Source organism: Pleurodeles waltl, chromosome 1_2 (genome assembly GCF_031143425.1).
Source record: "Pleurodeles waltl isolate 20211129_DDA chromosome 1_2, aPleWal1.hap1.20221129, whole genome shotgun sequence".
Taxonomy (NCBI): Eukaryota; Metazoa; Chordata; class Amphibia; order Caudata; family Salamandridae; genus Pleurodeles; species Pleurodeles waltl.
This window is the reverse complement of record NC_090437.1, coordinates 489,177,736-489,196,859: the sequence shown is the minus strand read 5'-3', so window position 1 is coordinate 489,196,859 and position 19,124 is coordinate 489,177,736. Positions and strand designations below refer to the sequence as shown.

At 46.9% G+C, this 19,124-nt stretch overlaps 1 protein-coding gene across 2 annotated transcripts in view; it reads right to left on the bottom strand.

The window, feature by feature from the left end:
• Positions 1-19,124, bottom strand: part of TBCK (TBC1 domain containing kinase) — a 1,319,282-nt gene that overhangs the window by 169,003 nt on the left and 1,131,155 nt on the right. For both annotated transcript variants that reach the window (XM_069241253.1, XM_069241261.1), the window contains one exon: positions 15,406-15,565. In XM_069241253.1, coding sequence (XP_069097354.1) covers positions 15,406-15,565 — 160 coding nt within the window. The remainder of the gene's footprint in view (positions 1-15,405; positions 15,566-19,124) is intronic.

Sequence of the window (19,124 nt, the reverse complement as noted above, 5' to 3'; positions counted from 1 at the left end):
CTTCTTGAGAACTCTGGGCAGAAGTGCTATGGGCGAAAAAGTGTACAGGAGGCCTGAGCTCCACTCGAGACAAAAAGCGTCGCCAAGCGAATGCTGCCTTGGAAACTCCAATGTGCACAGCTGCTGACACTCTGTGTTTACTGCGGAGGCAAACAAATCTAATCAAGGCTCTTTCCACTACTGAAAGAGACCTTGCACCACCTCCGAAAGGAGATGCCATTTGTGATTGATCAGGTATTGAAGGCTGAGTTTGTCCGTTCTGGCTTTCAGAGAGATCGCCAGGTGTTGTACCACCAAGGAAATGCTGTGATGTTCCAGCCATGTCCCGAGGAGCAGAGCCTCCTGACAAAGAGTCCACAACCCCACCTCACCCTCCTTGTTGCTGTACCACATGACGGTGGTGTTGTCTGTGAACGACTGTACTAACTTCCCCTTGATAGAGGGAAGAAATTCTTTCAATGCCAGTCTGATTACCCTGAGCTCCAGCATGTTGGTGTGGAACCTGGACTCCACCGGAGATCAGAGCCCTCTGATCTCCACCTTTCCCAAACGTCTGCATCATCACAGAAGTGACATATCTGTCACTATTGTGGGATCTAATTGAGGAAGGCAGAGGAGCTTGCCTCTGACCCAATTGTGGCTCATTAACCACTCCTCAGGTTGTTTGCAGTTCTCTCTGAGATCTCAACCATGTTGGAGAGATTTCCCTGATGCGGTGTCCACTGGAACTTTAGGTTCCACTGTAGACAGAAGATCCTCCCAAAGGGGCAGTCTGATCGTAGGATCAATGGCCATGCTCAGTTGATCAGGATCAATTGATTTGGTGAGAATTACTCTAAGGCTGCTGAGCCTCATGGCCTCCTGCATTCTGTTGGTGACGCATATGCCATCTGGCATGCGTCACCAACAGGATGCAGGAGGCCATGAGGCTCAGCAGCCTCAGAGTCATTCTCACCAAAATCCAGAATAGAGGCTGAAACATTCGTATCATATTCTGAATACCCTGGACTCGCCCATCTGGAGGAGAAGCCTAAATCCACACCATGTCTAGAACAGCTTCTGAGCGGAAGTCAGGTGTGACTTTGGCACGTTTATAGTAAACCCCAGTGAATGCAGGTGGGGCACCATAGTCTGGAGGTGGAAGATGACAGCCTAGAGATAGCCCACCTTCAACAGCCAGTCGTCGAGGTAGGGGAACACTGAAACCCCTGACCTGCATAGATGAGCTGGGACCACTGCCATCACTTTGGTGAACACCGGAGGGGTGATGGTAGGGCGAAACGGAAGCACGGAAAATGCTTGTGGCCTACCGTAAACCGCAAGTAACGTCTGTGGACAGGGAGAATGGAAATATGGAAATAGGTGCCCTGTAAGCCCAATGCTACCATCCAGTCTCCTGAGTCCAGGGCAGATAAAACCTGAGCCAGAGTGAGCATTCTGAACTTCTTGAAGAAGAGATTCACAGTCCGTAAACCTAGAGTAGGGTGAAGACCTTTGTTCTTTTTGGGTATCAGGAATTAGCGGGAATAACAACCACTAGCTACTTCTGATATCGAGACTCTTTCTATGGCTCTCTTGGCCAAGAGAGCTGAAACTTCCTCTCGGAGTAGACTTAAATGATCCTCCGTCAGTTATTCAAATGTTGGGGGAATAAGAGGAGAAAATGAAATAAAAGTCAGGGCACAGCCCTTCCTTATCATCTGCAGTACTTATGAGTCTGATGTTATTGACTTTCAGTGAAGGAGATGATGGTATATCCTCCCTCCCACTGGGCAAGCATGGTCCTGCTGATGCAAACTAGGAAGGATTAGAGGCTGAAGCTGTTGGGAGCTGTGTAATAGATGTCTTCTGGCCTGCAGATCATCTAGATTTGAAGACACTGCGCCCACGTCCCTTCATACCCTAGGTTGGTTGTGTTGGATGGTGGCTGGCATAGGAACAGGAACGAAAGGGGCAGTAGACAGACTGTGGGCGAGGGGTCGTTGAGAAGCCTGAGGACTTTGCCATAGATCCCCTAAAGCGCTTTAGCGCCAAGTCTGCCTTCTCACCAAATAAGCAAGTGCCATTGAAGGGCATGTCCATCAGATTTGCTTGGATGTCCCCTGAAAAGCCAGATGTCCTCAGCCAGATGTGGCCCCTCTAGGCCACCATGACACAACTGCTCTGCCCAGCGAGTCAGTCGTATCCAGCCCACACCGTATGGTGAACTTAGCTGTATCTCCCCCACCTTTCAATGCTTGGAAAAGTACTGCCCAGGCCTCCTCCGGGACATGAGACAGCACTTGTGCAACCATGTCCCAAATGGTATGGGAGAAACGGCCCAATAAGCACAAGGTATTTGTCAACCTCAGTGCCAGGCTGATGGAAGAAAACAACTTCCTCCCAAGGTGATCCAGCCTCTTGGACGCCCTATCTGGGGGAGCGGAAGGGAATGCGCCGTGGAACATAGAGGCTTAGACAACCAAGCTCTCAGGGGTGGGGTGTTGGGTGAGAAGGCTAGGGTCACTCGGAGTGAGTCGACGGTGCTGGGCAATTGTCCTATTAGCAAGAGCCCCTGTGCTGGACTTGGACCACATTCCCAGCAGGACGTTGGTAAGTGCATCATTAAAAGGCAAAAAGGGTTTAGATGTGGAAGCCCCAGGCTGAAGCACTTCTGTCAAGATGTTCGTTTTGATTGCCACTGAGGGCATTTCAAGGTCAAGGACCTCCGCACCACCATCGCATAGGATGCTCCCTCCTCCATAGCAATAGTAGGGAAAGAGAGTAATCCAATGTCTGGAGAGCTGTCCATCCAACTGGCTTCTCTTAGCTCCTCATACAAGTCCATGGATTGTTCCAGCTGGTGTTCTAGAGGGTCCTGTAACCCCTCCCACTCTTCTCCTGTGCCTGAATATGGATAATAAGGTTCAGGAAATGACCTGGCACCTATGGGCGCTGACGGCACTGGAAGTGGTATTGTACAATGCTGTTCCGGATCCGGATCATCAGGGATAACAATGGGGCTCGTGCAGCCAGTGGGCGCCGGGAGCATCTGAGTCAGGAGCGGCGTTGCGGAAGCATGGGTACGGCCAATGCAGGTCCTGATCCGGACCCATGAGACTCCGCCAGAGCCAAGGGCAAAGCAACCAGCATGGATCCGGTAGGAGTCCCTTTCGACCCTGCGGGCCTGAAGGCGCACCAGAGGGGTCGGCCTGCCCAAATACATGATGCATAGCCTCATAAAACTCCATAATGTGTGCGGGTATCGACCCGGTCCCCGGGAAAGGTGGAAGACCTGGAGTCGAACTGGCTAATGGCTCTGTAGAACAATGCCGGGAACGCTGATGTTCCCCACTCGTCTCCTCGGCAGAGGAGAAGTCGAAGTCCTCTAGGACGGCTTCTTCTTGTGCTTCCTTCCCAAGTGTCCAGAGTGCCTCAAATGGGAAGAAGCTGACTTAGGGCTTTGAGATAGGTCCCACAACTCCTCAACTGGGACCAAGACCTTCTTGAAGTCACGCTCGCCGGTGTTGCAGACTGCTGGGCCGCAAGGAGTTTCAGGGAACCGCTCCCTCAAAGCCTTCGCAACCATGGCCCGGCAGTCCGAACATGGCTTGGAGTCATGGTCATGCTCGAGGCACAACAGGCAGACGAGCTGGGGGTCAGTGACAGACATGGCACAGAGACAGGAGGCACCACACGGTTTGAACCCCACCTTCTTTGAAGACATCCTCGACACACTACCAAAAAAATCTTAAGAAAAGTCGAATAAGCCTGTCAAAAAGGGATAGTGTGGTAGCTCTCTCCGGATCTGCACTAACTGCTGCAGAAAGATAAGAACTGACGTCCGCGTGCTTGGGTGGTGCCTAAATAGGTGGCCACAATGTCACATCGGTACTAACGATGCCCATGATGTCACACAGAGCCGAATGGAGACACCCGACGGTGCGTGCAAAAGTTTCCAGATCCAGCCTGATGCCTGGGAAAATCAAAGGTATGGAATCTGCAGCTAGAAGTCTCTATCAGATTAGATTTCAATGCCAGGTCAATGATTCTTTCCAATAACAGTACATTACTTTAAAGTGCCTTAAAGTGCTAAACGAGGATTTGGAATTGAAGAAATTACAACAGTCTGAACTGGAGCCCAAGTGACAGGTAGCACAGAAGTGGGGTGTTGGGGGTTGACCCTTCAAGGCTGAGGTCTGTTCCCATGGCGAGCCACTGTCTATGGAGGTCTTCCTAGAAAGACATCTAAAATGCTGCAGTAATGGGATGAAGGAGAAATTAAAGGGTGAGGTAATGGTTGTGTACAATGCTGAGCAGATCGTCAAGATTAAAAAGCTACTACATAGCCTCCCAGGATCCCCCTTAAGGGTATCCTGCATGCTGCAGCAAGTCTCTCCCGAAACTGAAGAAATAAGATCAAATCACTCCCTATGCGGGTGTAACTCCACTGTCTTTACTTCCTGTGCCGCACCATATTCAAAATCCAGCTGCATCATTTACAAAGCTATCACAACCTTCAAATGGTCTATGTGGGAGATAAGCTCACCAACTCTAGTGGCTCTCAGCCCACCCATAGCCAGAACCCTATCAGACTGGAAACAAGGACATGTAGAAAAGATAAAGCACAAGGCATAAGTCGGATTCCATCTATGCGTCCAGGGGTCTAAAACACACCAGGAATGGCCCAGCCTTGTTCCAATTCTGGAACGAGTTGAAGATGCTCAGATTTAAAAAAAAATACTTCAGGATACAACAACACTCTGCAAACCAACTATCTCCAAAATCACTTCTTGACTGTGTCTTTACACTTGCTCCTGTACAATGCTCAACTGCATTAGGCTAGATGTGTGCAATACAAATATCACAGACTGAAAATAATATATGCATTCATTAAATAAATATCTCAGAAAAAAAAAATTCCCAATGAACAGTCATGGCTTCAAAGGACGCTAGAACAATGATAGGACATGATTCAGCACAAAAAGGGTTTTACGAAACTACAGCATATCACCATGCTATGCTAACAGTGTGCCACACTCTATATTTTGAAGCCCTCCAACACTGTCACTACAATAACTAGGCCACAAATCTACATCGAGCCATGTCTTTGTAATGCAGAGTAAATTCATAATTTTGCTGTTTGTAGGAAAGCACCCTTTTTGGCACGGTTAACCCCCGTTATTTTGCCTGGTATCTGATGTGATTTTGACAAAGTGCACCGGGTCCCTGCTAACCAGGCCCCCAGTGCCAGAGCTCTTTCCCAAAACTGCTAAATTGTTCTCCACGATTGGCACACTCTCTAGCACACTCCGTAAGTCCCTAGTAAATAGTACCCTAGGGTACTAAGGAAGGTCCCTGAGGGCTGCCGCACCAGTTGTGCCACCCCCAGGGATCTTTCACCAAACCCACACAGTGCTGCCATTGCAGGCTTCGTGTGTTGGTGCAGGTAGAATAGAAAACACAACCTGTGTCACACCCCTGTGTGCCAGGTCCCCTACCACTGCATGTGCCAGGTCTAAGTCACCCATAAGGCAGGATGCATAAGAACACGTGAGGGCATATATGAGTGAGCAGAGAAGCCCCTGCTATGTCTTTGTCGATTCTTAAACATAGTAAGTGACCGGGGAAGCCATTTTAAATACATGTGCTGGACATGGATCACTACGAGTTTCCCAGCTACATGATGGCTTCTCTCAACCCAGGGATGTCTGGTATCAAACATCTCATATTAATAATCCGTCACGGATTCCAGTGAGGGATTTATTTTAAAAAATGCACCCAGAGGGAACCTACCAGCTACTAATGTGTTAACTGACTGTCCCTGACCAGTTCACCCTTGTTAGCCATATTTCTGCCCCCCCCCCAGGTCAAAGCCAGTGCTCTCATGGGCCAGAGACAAAAGAGTGCACTGGCAGGGGGTGTTAGCACCTCACCCTGGCCGGATGGACATTGCAGGGCGGGAAGCTACAAAGGCCTAGCCGCCTTTGTAATGGGACTCGGGTCTCTCCAGGTGGCTGAGATGACCGATCCACCCCCTCTCCCTTCCCCCTGTCTTGACCCCACTTTTGGTGCCAGAACAGGCAGGAAAATTAGGCAGATTAGGCTGCCCACTTCATGCCAGTCCCACCCCTAAGGTGGATGAGCCGAAGTGGACACCAGTTTTTAAATTCCACCATCTTTGTTTCAAAGGAATTAAGCCACTAGGGTTAGGGTTATGCCCAATTCCCAGCGGAAGTGGTCACAGAAAGGGTGTAGTCACCATAAAGGTGGTCTGCCCATTGGGTTCCACCTGGCACTCCGTGTAACACCGATAAATTTAGTATTTAGGTGGTGTCCTTGAACCCTAGAACTCAAATTCAGATGACCTAAGAAGGAAAGGACAAAATTGAGATGCACCTTCAGAAGAGGAGAAGAAGGAGCAGCTGACCTGGTACTAACCCCGACGGCCTGTCTGCACTCCTCAACAGGCTCTGCAGAAAAAGAAGCCTCGCTCTTCAGTTGAACCTTCAGAAACTTAGGAAGGCTGCCTGCCTTAAAAAAAAGACTTAAGTCTCCCGTGAGCAGCAGACTTGGTCTCCAACCAACTCTAAGGACAGTGTGGCACAATTGTTAGAGCGGCAGACCCTGATGCAGAGATCTGGCCCAGCACCAGGGTTCAATTCCTGCCTCTGCGGGTCTTGGGCTCAATTCCCTTGGACCAGATAATTCTCGCCTCAGTGCATAATCTAATTAATGGGTCCCACTCTGTAACTCTGGGCAATATCTTGCTTAATCTCCACAACACCCCTGACAGCGCGTGGATGCCTGGCTTCACCCTGGGGGTTACCCAGGAGTGAGTGCCTCACAGGGAAATGCCAGGAGGGGTTCCACAGCGGTATGCGTACAGCGCCTTGAGACCCTAACGGGTGAGTAGTGTGCTACACAAGTGCAAAGTTTACAGTTTACTCTCCAGCGTACAGAACCGTAAGGACCCGACACCTGAAGACACCACTTTACCCGATGTCACTGACCCGAGTGGGAGTGGACCTCTGGTGCCAGCAAGGTCCCGCAGCTGTCCAGAGTCCAAGTCCATTGTGGTTTCACCTCTCCTGGACTCCTTGAAGTCACTTATAGCCTCTGCATATAGCACCCCCCTCTTTGGCAGTCTCTGTGGTGAGAGAAACCTGACACCCCTGGGCCCTGGTGAAGAGGACCAAAGGTGCGCCTATGGGCCCGAGCACACCATGTTTGTGACCTACCTGTTGGTTGTCCCCGACTCCTCCCCACAGCCTGCAGCCTAAGTCCACGGAGACCAATCCCCATTGAAAAACATTGGGCACCCGGCACGTACTGCATCTCTGCACCCGGCCGCCCCAGGTTGCCTAGAGTGACATGTTGGTGTGGTACCGACCCTTGCCCAGTGCTTAACGTATGTCTACAAGATTGGTTCCATGAATCATCAATAAGTGCTTGTTTGCTGAATGTGTTTTCCTTCCATAGGTTAACTTTGAAGAAATCTGAAATTGCACTGTCAATTTTTGCAACTAAAAAAAAGTATTTATGCTTAACAATGTACTTACCTTATCACGAAGTTCTTGGGTTTGAAATTATATAAAAAGAAGTGTTTTTTTCTAACTTTGTCTCAGATTTATTATGAGTGTGTGTCTTATTTATTGCCTATGTGACTACAACAAATGCTTAGCACTACCATCTGATAAGCCTAACTGCTCACCCACACTAGCACAAAATGGAGCATTAGTCCTATTACTTCTTGCCTCTGCCAATTAACTGGGGAGCCACTAGATTTTCAGCATGGTGTACTTCTTTTTAGTGCACCATATAGAGAGCCAGCTTCCTACACTGTCCAACAAGCAAAAAATATCTACAGTATGTTTGAACATAGATCATTTATGAGAGCTTTGACGAAGGACTGTGAACTTTCTTATATAGAACACATGATCTACTCAGCAGCTTGCCTATAGGATGTAAGGCATTTCCTTCATTGCAAGGATTTAGATGCACTCAGACCAGCAAGGGCCTGCCTGACAGGCACTTAAGGTGGTCCTTTAGCATGGATGTACACATCACTGGGATTTATGGGTGACCAGATCCACACCTATTTGACTGCCATTCGGAGAAGAGTAGTACAAACAATTCTGGTACAATGGCCACTGTTGACCAACTAGGGGCCAAGAGAGAGAATCAGGTGAAAAAGGAGAACATGATAGCTAATTGTAGGAAGTTGGCTTTGTATATACTATCTCAAAGTGAGAGATAGTGGGCACAGAGTCCAAGGGTTCCCTAAGAGGTTGACAGTGGCAAAGTTAGATAATACTAATGCTCTATTTTGTGCTAGAGTGGTCAAGCAGTAGGTTTCTCAGAGGGTAGTGTTAAGCATTTGTTGTACACACACACAGGCAATAAGTGAGAACACACACTCAAAGACTTAACTCCAGGCCAAAAGGTTTTTATATAGAAAAATATTATTTTCTTAATTTATTTTTAGAACCACGAGATTCAGAATTTAGGTAAGTACATAAATTGTAAGGAACTTCACATAGGTAAGTATGGAATTTTGAATTAAAACAGTAATGTACACAGTTTTGCAAAAATGTCAATAAGCTATTTTAAAAGTGGACACACTGCACAACAACTCAACAGTTCATGGGGGAGGTAAGTATTGGTTAGTTTCTCAGGTAAGTAAAGCACTTACAAGTTCAGTCTCCTGGGCGTAGGCAGCCCACTGTTGGGTGTTCAAGTCAACCCCAAACACCCAGCACCAGAAACACAGGGGCAGTCAGGTGCAGAGGTCAAAGTAGGGCCCAAATAACATGGGTGCCTATGGAGAGCAGGGGTGCTCTGGTTCCAGTCTGCTAGCAGGTAAGTACCTACGTTCTCAGGAAGCATACCAGGTGGGTAGAGCACTGGTGGGATCCCAAACAGGCACACAAAATACACCCTCAGCGGCACAGGGGCAGCCAGGTGCACTGTGTGAACAAGGCGTCGGGTTTTGTGTTGAAATCAATGGAGGGACCCCGGGGTCACTCTGGCAATGCAGGCAGGGCACAGGGCTTCTCGGGCCAGCCACTAACTGGGCCAGGATGAGGGCCGCCTGCTGGTCACTCCTGCACCAGTGGTTGGTTCCTCCTGGCCCTGGGGGCTGAGGGAGCAGTGCTTTGTCCAGGCATCAGGTTCCTTTGTTATCGGGCAGTCGCGGTCAGGGTGAGCCTCTGGATCCTCTCTGCAGGTGTTGTGGTTCTCTTTGCAGTGTTGGTTTCCCTGGACACGAGCTGGGGGCGTTGGGTGCAGAGTGTGAAGACTCACGCTTCCGGAGTGAGGCCGGAGTCTTCTTTAAAGGTGGTTTCTTGGTTGTAGTTTTGGACAGAGCCGCTGTTCTGTGGAGTTTCCTGGTCCTTTAGGTGCAGGTCAGTCCTCTGAGTCCTCAGAGGTCGCTGGTCCCACTGGATGCGTCACTGTGCAGGTTCTTTGAGTCTGGAGACAGGCCGGTAGGGCTGGAGCCAAGTCAGTTGTTGTCTCTGTCGTCTCTGAGGGGCTTTCAGGTCAGCAGTCCTTCAGGTTGCAGGAATCTGATTTCCTGGGTTCAGGGTCACCCCTAAATACTAAACTTAGGGGTGTGTTTAGGTCTGGGGGCAGTAGCCAACGGCTACTGTCCTGAAGGATGGCTACACCCTCTTTGTGCGTCCTCCCTGTGTGGGGGGTGGGGGGGTACATCCGTAATCCTATTGGGGGAATCCTCCAAAACAAGATGGAGGATCTCCTAAGGCAGGGGTCACCTCAGCTCAGGACACCTTAGGGCTGTCCTGACTAATGAGTGACTCCTCCATGTTTTTCTTGTTATCTCCACCAGACTTGCCACCAAAAGTGGGGGCTGTGTCCGGAGGGGCGGGCATCTCCACTAGCTGGAGTGCCCTGGGGCGCTGTAACACCAGGCTAGAGCCTTTGAGGCTCACTGCCAGGTGTTACAATTCCTGCAGAGGGAGGTGTGAAGCACCTCCACCCAGTACAGACTTTGTTCCTGGCCACAGGGTGACAAAAGCACTCGCCCCATGTGGTCAGAAACCCGTCTGGATGTGGCAGGCTGGCAGAAACTGGTCAGCCTAACATTAGTTTTTGGACTGGTATACAGGGGGCATCTCTAAGATGCCCTCTGTGTGCATTTTTCAATAAATCCCACACTGACATCAATGTGGATTTATTGTGCTGAGAAGTTTGATACCAAACTTCCCAGTATTCAGTGTAGCCATTATGGAACTGTAGAGTTCGTGTTTGACAAACTCCCAGACCATATACTCTTTATGGCTACCCTGCACTTACAATGTCTAAGAATTTGCTTACACAATGTAGGGACATAGTGCTCATACAACTATGCCATCGCCTGTGGTATAGTGCAGCCTGCCTTAGGGCCGTAAGGCCTGCTAGAGGGGTAACTTACCTATGCCACAGGCAGTGGGTTGTGGGCATGCACTCTGAGGGGAGTGCCATGTCAGCTTAGTCATTTCCTCCCCACCAGCACACACAATCAGTGGGGCAGTGTGCATGTGCTGAGTGAGGGGTCCCTAGGGTGGCATAATACATGCTGCAGCCCTTAGAGAGCTTCCCTGGCCACAGGGCCCTTGTTACCAGGGGTACCACTTACAAGGGACTTATCTGTGTGCCAGGGATGTGCCAATTGTGGAGACAAAGGTACAGTTTAGGGAAAGAACATTAATGCTGGGGCAAGGTTAGCAGGGTCCCAGCACACTTTCAATCATAGCTAGCATCAACAAAAGGCAAAAGGTTAGAGGGTAACCATGCCAACGAGAGGCATTTTCCTACACTAACCCACTTGGGCAATACCAAGCATAGCCTACCAAATACCTTGTAAAGCAGCCATGTAAGTAAAACAACCATCAGCATAGTACAATACAGACAAATATCTGAATAAAGGTAAACACAGTGGTCAAATAAAGCAGCAGCTACTGAAAGGTGGCCTGTGCGATGCCAGACATGTCTATATGACAGAGGTAGGCACGCTGTGTTCTTGAATGTATGAGTAACGATGGTAAAATACATGTCCAAGTAGCATTCATAGTGAAGGTATTAGTAAAATGTAGAGACTATCTCTAGATGTCCAACATCATGAAAAGCAAAGTTAAAGTGGTTTGACAGATGTTTATTCTGAAATGTGTCTGCTTACCACTTTCTTCGGGCAGGCTGAGTGTGCTTACGTTTTTAAATGTTTTTACGACTACTATTATAACAGATTAGCATGATGGCATGTGTTTTTTCAGCAGTGGCGTATCCTATAGTGATAGGCGATCATACTCTAAAAAGAGGTGTTGGTAGACAGGTCTTGGCCCTGTGCCAGGTTAACTACGGTCTACCAGTATGTCCTTACCCAATGTTGTCTTGGCTCTGGTGTACATATCCTTCATGGAGCCACACATGTACAAGGAAAATTAATAGCATCCCAAATCTTAGTTACAAAGCACAGATAAGAAAAACATAACTCAAGGACTCTGGGGGTCCACTTGCCTCTGTTTTTTGTGAATAAGGGCGTGGGTGCTTTTTAGGGTTGAGCCTGCGTCGCATGCGCTTGTGCATGCGTATCGCTAGCGAGACGCTTTAGGTATTAGAAAAGAGCTCGGAGCCCCGTCGACGTCACGTCAGTGTCTTTCATTGGCAAGTTGGCTTGCCTGTTAGAATCCGCTTCTTTTGATTGGTGAAAGGCGCGCATATGTCATGCCTTTTCCGTGGTTAGCCCTCCTCGAGCGCAGCGACCAAGTACGGAAAACATACGAGGCTCACTGTGGTTGTGGACTACTTTTTCTCTGTTTTTGGAGTGCGATCTCGCTGGCCAGAAGTCGAGCGCTTTGTTAATCGCACTTTCGCCAGTTACTTTAATAAACGCACTTTATGTGAACTGTACAGCGCAATCGCGCTGTTTCTGTTTTTTTCTTTAAATGCAGGAAAAATCCGGTTGGGAGTTTACAACAGCTGTAACTCCGACAAATGCGAGACCCTAGTGCATTGCAAATGCTTGTTATAACGTACCAGCCCTTTCTTCTGACATCCTGGAAATAAACAAGACAATGAACTAAACAACCATTCTGTTTTTCTCGTTTCCGCCAATGCTGCCTTTGTTTCTCCGTGTGGTTCTCTACTGCATTTCTGATCTTCCAGTTTTTAGGAGCTTCTCTGGGGTAAATGAAAAAAAACGACTCGAAGTGCTTAGAATCACTGAACCTTCTTCTGTTTGGCGATGTAAAATGTTTAAACAATAACCATCAAACTCAGTAAGCAGTACTTTATGAGGGGCGAGTGAGGTCTGAAAATAAAAAATGACGCCCATCGAACTTGCATACATGTCAACTCTCCCGATTCAGACAGGAGACTACTGATTTCAAGGCTAGTCTCCCGCCTCCGGATTCCAGCATGTAAAAACCCGATTCCTCTGCCAGCTTCAGCTGACAGGGCCTGGTCTTGTGTAACTCGGAGTATGCACGGTCAGTAACCTGCTCCGGCAGGCTAGTGCACAGCACTTGCATCACGCTCTATCTGTCTGAAATAGCGCTTGCTCCCTGCTTCTGACAGGTAAAGAAAAACACCGTACATTTGCATATCCGATCCTGCAGCAGCAGATTTGCAAATCCCTTACATAACAGTAATCCGATTCAGGCCCCAATATGTGGGGGAAATACATTCTCCCGATTTTTTTCTAGAAATCTCCCACTTTTCCCTTCTAAAATGTTGGCATGGATGAACTTGGTGTTGTTTTGAAATAATGTTAACCTACTACAAGGCACCCTAACTAGTGGACGATGTTCTTCCAGCATGTATTAAGTGTAAGGATACCATTAGTAACCCCTGCTCCGACTACGTCAGCTCACTTGAGGCCCTGAAGCTGTCAGCTATTGCATTTAGAAAACAATAAAAACACTGGTTGCTCATTAAAAACACTCTGTGACAAATCGAGCCCCTGTTGAGAACTGCAGTAAGAAACAGATGAGTTCTGCGAGTAGATGACGTACGAGACCTACTTTTTTGTGTCCCGACTCACACAATAAGTTTAGTGTCTGGAGGGAATTTTAAATCCAGAATATTGAGCTACGGTTCTTTACGAAAAACTCTAAAACCGGTTTAGGACTAACAGTTGCCAGGAGGACACCTTGCCCGTCCAATAATTATGTTTTTGCCTTAGAAGTCGTTTCCACGCGGATAGTCATAACTTTCTCGCTTACTGGCGTGCCTTGGCATTGTGCAACCTATAAGATGTGGCATGATTAAACATTGTTTTTGTATATCTTTTTATTAACTTTTTCTCCGTTCTAACATCAGACAAATATTCTACAATTTGACAGAGATTAATATCATCCATATCAAGACAGATACCATCATCTTTCATACATAGGATCTATACCTCTATAGTGGCATATATTGCTCTCCCCTCCCAAGTTCAAGTGGGTCCCACACTAGTTTGTACTTGGTGTTTAGAATTCTAAACTAAATGTTTTCCCCACCAAGATGAAGCATTTTCCATCCCTTCAATTTGATCTCTCATTTCCTCTTATTCCAGAAATATCACAATTTGGCCCAAATCTTTTCAAAATTTTGAGGGCAACCCTCTGGCCTTGTATACCATGGCCTCGACCCACATGCCCCAATCCATGTTGCAGGACCATGCTATCAGGCTGGGAGACGTTGCCACTTCCCAGGAGCATACTATGTCAGGTCAAGTCACTATTAGGGCCAGATTATAGAAAAGTAAATTGTATCTGGGCACGGTCACATCATCCCAGTGTTGTTAGTGGAGGAGTGGTGTCAATCCATTCTCCTAACTCTAAGAAAACACATTGTTCAACTTGTTTCTAGAAAGACTAGAGGTAGACATATCTCCATAATGTGTACAGCAGTGTCCCGCTCCTCCACACCCTTTAGAGACTTATCGTTGTTGGTTCCGATGACTTTGTGCAACCTAGTTCTTGTGCGGTGTAGGATTTTACAGCAAAGGGTGATGCCGTGTGCGACCGCAAAGTGCAGGCGATCCACCAGGTCTGATGTCTGCCCATGCTCAATATGTGTAAGTTTTGCATGATAAATTATGTGGAAGTTCCTGCTGTATTTCACCCCATGGCTAAGTCAAAATGTCGAGGATGGAGGCATGCAATAAAAACTGTCCTGATGGGAGCTCAGTGCAGTGCATTCATAGACAGGAAAGCAGCGTTGCTGTACATGTCACCTAAGCTGCACAAGCCCGCTGCATGACATGGTGTCAGTTCTCTGAAGGTAGTATATACTTGGCTACAAGTAATGCCAAGGAGGGGCAGTGCAGGGGAATACGCCATGCAAAATAATCCCCTGCAACAGCATCTATGTGCAACATTAAGAAGAGGAATGTGTGGTGTGGAGACTTGGTGAGTGACTCAAATAAGTGCAATGCGCGCTCCAGGTCCTTGGTGGGGGAGGTAACGAGGCAGTGTTGGCGAGGCCCATACCCAAAAACCAGTGTGATATCCACTGAAGTTGTGAAGCCAGGTAGTAGTGTTTAAAACTGGGGGCATTGATCCCACCACTACCTGTCAGGAGGCAAAGTTTAAGCAGTGCTATCCTGTGACGCATATTATGTCAAATGAGGCCGCTAAAATGCGTTCCAGGGAGCCTAAAAAGGGCGGTGTATGAAAAGGGGGAGGTTGACAAAATAGTAGAGTAGCCGTAGTAAGACCACCATTTTAGTCTACGCTACGTCCTCGCACTGATAGCAGTAGGGACTGCCAGAAGGACATCTGTGCACGTATTGCAGAGACCGCACAAATTAGATTGCCCTCTAGGAGGTCTTCTGGTTTATGTTATATATGGATCCTTAGGTAGCAAAATGTCGCAGTCTGCTATTCAAGTGCAGTGCGGTTCACTTTATACATGGGGTTCAGAGAGAAGGGAAAGAGGCAAGACTTGGGCCAGCTAACCACAAGTCCAGAGAAGGCAGCAATGTCAGTGAGCAGCGATAGTGGGCAGAATTGCCCTTACGCCTCTGAGGCAGTGGAGTATGCTGTTAGCATAAAGAGAAACTGAATGCATATCGCCTCCCAATGTGATCCTTCAGTGTTGGCCTAGGCCAGGCAGATAGTGTGTCAGGAGTTCAAGTGCCGAATAGAAGAGGGGATAGTGGGCACCCCTGGCGGGTCCCTCGTATAGCAACAAGGCCCGATATGTGACAACGAATTTGTACCCTAGCTGCGGGGTTGATGTATAAAAGCTTGACCGAGGAACAGACCCTTTGTTTATTTTTGTGTTACACAATATATGCCTTTCTACAGTAAAAAAAAAAAAAAAAAAAAAAAACAGCAATGTATACAATTGCGCACCATACAAGCTTAAAGAGGTCGATCATATTACATAAAATGTACACCCTTCATACTCAGAAGTCGATCATATTGGTTGACTTACCTCTGCTGTGTTATGAGACACATTCCCTACGACTACGATCACTCTTCCTCTGAAGCTCTGCAGTGTGGCTGTGGAAGGACACTGGACAAGTTCTCCTTCTGCGGTGAAAGCAGAACCATATGGAATATTGATGCTTCCTGGAATATGTCCTCGAATAAAGCTGAAGACAACTATTAAGGAAAAGTCACAAGGATGTGTGCAGAATGTTCTACAGACAGACACTGGGAGAGCAGCGAACAAGGACCAAAGCTCACAATTGGGACCGTCATAGACACCGCCTGTAAGAAAAAAAAAACATAACACAAACGCCACCAAACCAAAGCTATTTTTTTTTTTTTAGCACACTGGTAACCTTGCCTTTAAGGCTAATCTCTACTTAAAACGTATAGAAACCTTGCATTAACCAATGGCTAGATGTAACACAGACAAGTACAATTTAACATGTATGACAGCTCACACCACCACCAATCACCTAGCTTGAATTCAGAGAACAGTCTTTAAAAGGTGTTACCTAGAGTTGCCCTTCAAATCTCAGATTTAATAACATCTTTATATACAATTACAGTTGTTACTAATTTGAATCCCTAGAAAGCTGAGGCGTTGGTAGTTTTCTAGTCAGATACAATAACTGTTGATGACTCCTCAAACTGCCTATTATAAAATGTTACAAGTGCATTTCATCTAGGTTCTTCACATGTCCCTTGCTCTGCAAGCACTATGTGTCATCTAAAAAGACAGAAGGATACCTCCTGGCTTGTTTGGAATTCTGACATACACGTGAGGAAACAGCAGTACACATCAAAAGGTTCACATCATCTCTATTTTACAAGCAGAGTAAAAAGTGTGGGGGACTGCCACTTGGAAGGTCGTTTTCAAGTTGGAGGCAACTTGGAGGCTTCGGAGAACCTCAGAAAAGCTCACGGCTTCAAAGGAATCGCTCATAAATGCGATGTTTCAAATCACTGTTTAATTCAATAAAGCTACAATAATGTGATTTTATAACGAGCATGTTTTTTCCCTCACTAGCATGAGCATCCAGTTGATCAAAATGCTTTCAACATGCAGGAAAAGACATTGAAAAAAATCCCTCATCAAAAGTGTTCTAAAGGCTTCCCTGGTGGCCAAGCTTTCTTACAAGCACACCGGATAGGTGTATGCCAAACAAGTCAACAACACCTGCAAAATAAGACATTCTTTATCAGTGCCCATTGACAGAACCTGGGCAAATTAGTTCAGTAATGTGGCCCTTTCTTCCTACTTTAGCTCTCAAACAAAAGGAAAAGAGAAAAGTCTTAGAGCCTTCTGATTAAGATGGACTTACTGTTTAGTGCCTATCATTATATATATTCTTTTTTTCAAATTCACATATAAACATAAGACCTTTTGGTCAACAGAGTCTATTTCCTACACTCGCGAGGTGAGGAATGAGTGACACAGCACTGTCTGAATGGGACAGGAAGAGGATAAGCTACTAAGTGCAGCAACTCTGGAACAGACCAGGTCTTGGAGGAAATAGTTCACGTGTTGAGCAAGTGGATCCATGTGTCATAAAACGGAATAATCTACTAGGTTTAGACGTTTTTTTATCTATTGCACTTACCCTGGACTATGATGATCTGGTATACAAACTTTTAGTACGGCAGGACACGCCCTAGACTGAATAGTCATCCATAAGACCAAATCACAAGGTACTGCAGATTCTCTAGAATCCTGGTGGCCAGATCATTTCTGTTTGTGACCTACTCCACAAAATGTCTGCAGTTAGCGACAGGTTGGTGACTGGCTCACACATAACCATCCTCACTGAACCAGTGCTAGCACATCATTTCAAGTTTATTATCTACAATTCAACACAAGTTTATTGCTACATTACTGGCTTAACTCTTATGTATAACTTAAGCCATTAGCATAAACATCCAGATTCAAAATCCAATTGTTACGTCACAGCATTGCCAAAACAAAAGTTGTTTCCCGCTGTTGTGACATCATGGGGAAACAGTCACTTCCTCTGTCGTTCCTCAGATTGCTCGGCTCTTTAGAAAGGGAAGAAAAGTGGTGTTATTGCAGAGAACATCTTATCCGTCTTTGCCTCCTTCGCTCTCGGATCTCTGCACCACAGAGGGAGGCGGTTTAATGCAGATGATGTTTTGGCATCACCAACCACCATCTTACTTGTCTAACACAGGTCTCAGCAGACCTGCAGCCGCCGGAGAATTGTTCACCATGATCAATGTCTCACCCAGTGCCACTGCCGGCATAGTATCAGATTCTGTGAAGCACGGCACAGGGTGAAGAGGGGAAGCTCAGAGGGAGGTAAGAGAGGATGGTAGGATGCCAGGTATTTTGTAGGAGTGAGCTGCTGAAAGAGGTAGGATTAAGGGGTAAATATCCAGCAGGACCGAAGCAGGTTTGAAGTCATTTAAGTTATTTCTTTTGCATTTTTACACTGCAGAAGGGAGGGCCAGACGAGGTTATACACGGCAACACAAATTATGGATGGGCAATTATTAACGATGGGACATTTTCAAATCGTGATTGCAAGTGACATCACAGACAACTCAAGATTTGCTTTCATTGTCAGTTTGATGTCAGTTAGAACCCCCATTAGAAAACAGCTCCAATACTGATTGCTACCATTCTTCCAAAACAGAGGATGCATTTAAGGTGATCACACCACGCACATGGCACACACAGATGGGTGAATGTAAACACAACTGTGCCTTAGAAAAACATCAACATTTGAGGCGAGGCAGTTTAAAGTCCCTATCAGAAGACACATGAAAGAAATCTTGCTAAACAGGAAAATGTATAAAGTATTCTTGCTGTTTAAAGCAATCAAACCCTTTTCTGAATTCTTCAAATCACAAGCGCATTTGATTCCCGATTAGGTATTCTCAGCTGGTATACTGGTAAAGCTTTGTCAAAGTATTTAAGTTCACATTATGCGGTCTCCAACATTTATCCAACTGTCACTTTAAACAACAATCTTCGATGTATGTTTAAACTTTTCAACCTAGGTGCCATACTTGGCATTAATAATTCTCTACAAGACCCTTCCACCTTAAATTGTCACTGCATTGACCAGACATCCTTCCACCCTACCTGAAATTGTTTACCAAGGCGAGTACCAAGGGCTCCCTCACCCCCAGACGTGGTTTTGGCAACGCTGGCTGTCATACTCAGGGCCACACCAGCCCCACTGTGCCTCATACTAGCTCATCAACACAGAGGTTAAGATGTATGCTACACTCCTAGCCAACTGCCTATTGCGGGTCATACCCCATCCGGTCCACCCTGACCTATGTGGTTTTATACCATTTAGCAGCACTGGACACTGTAAACAGAGGGTGCACCTGGTGCTGATCTACATTAGGGAGTGGGGCGGCCCAATCGCCGACTTACCGATAGATTTCGAGAAGGCCTTTGACACTGTTCACAGCTCATTTTTAGATGAGACCCCAGTTCAGAGCCTACGTCGGGAGTCCTTTATGCCATCCCTCAAGCTTAGGTGTGTATTAATGGGGTCCTGTCTCCTCGATTCCCCATTGGAAGGTGCACCACACAGGGCTGCCCCCTCTCACCCCTCCCTTTCACACTGGTCGTTAAGCCACTGAGGGTGTGGATCCAATGTGATGCTCAAGTTTGGGGTTTTCACTGGGGACTGGTGACAAAGGATCGAATAGTCCAAAATGCTGACGTGTTGCTATTCTTCGCCCGCA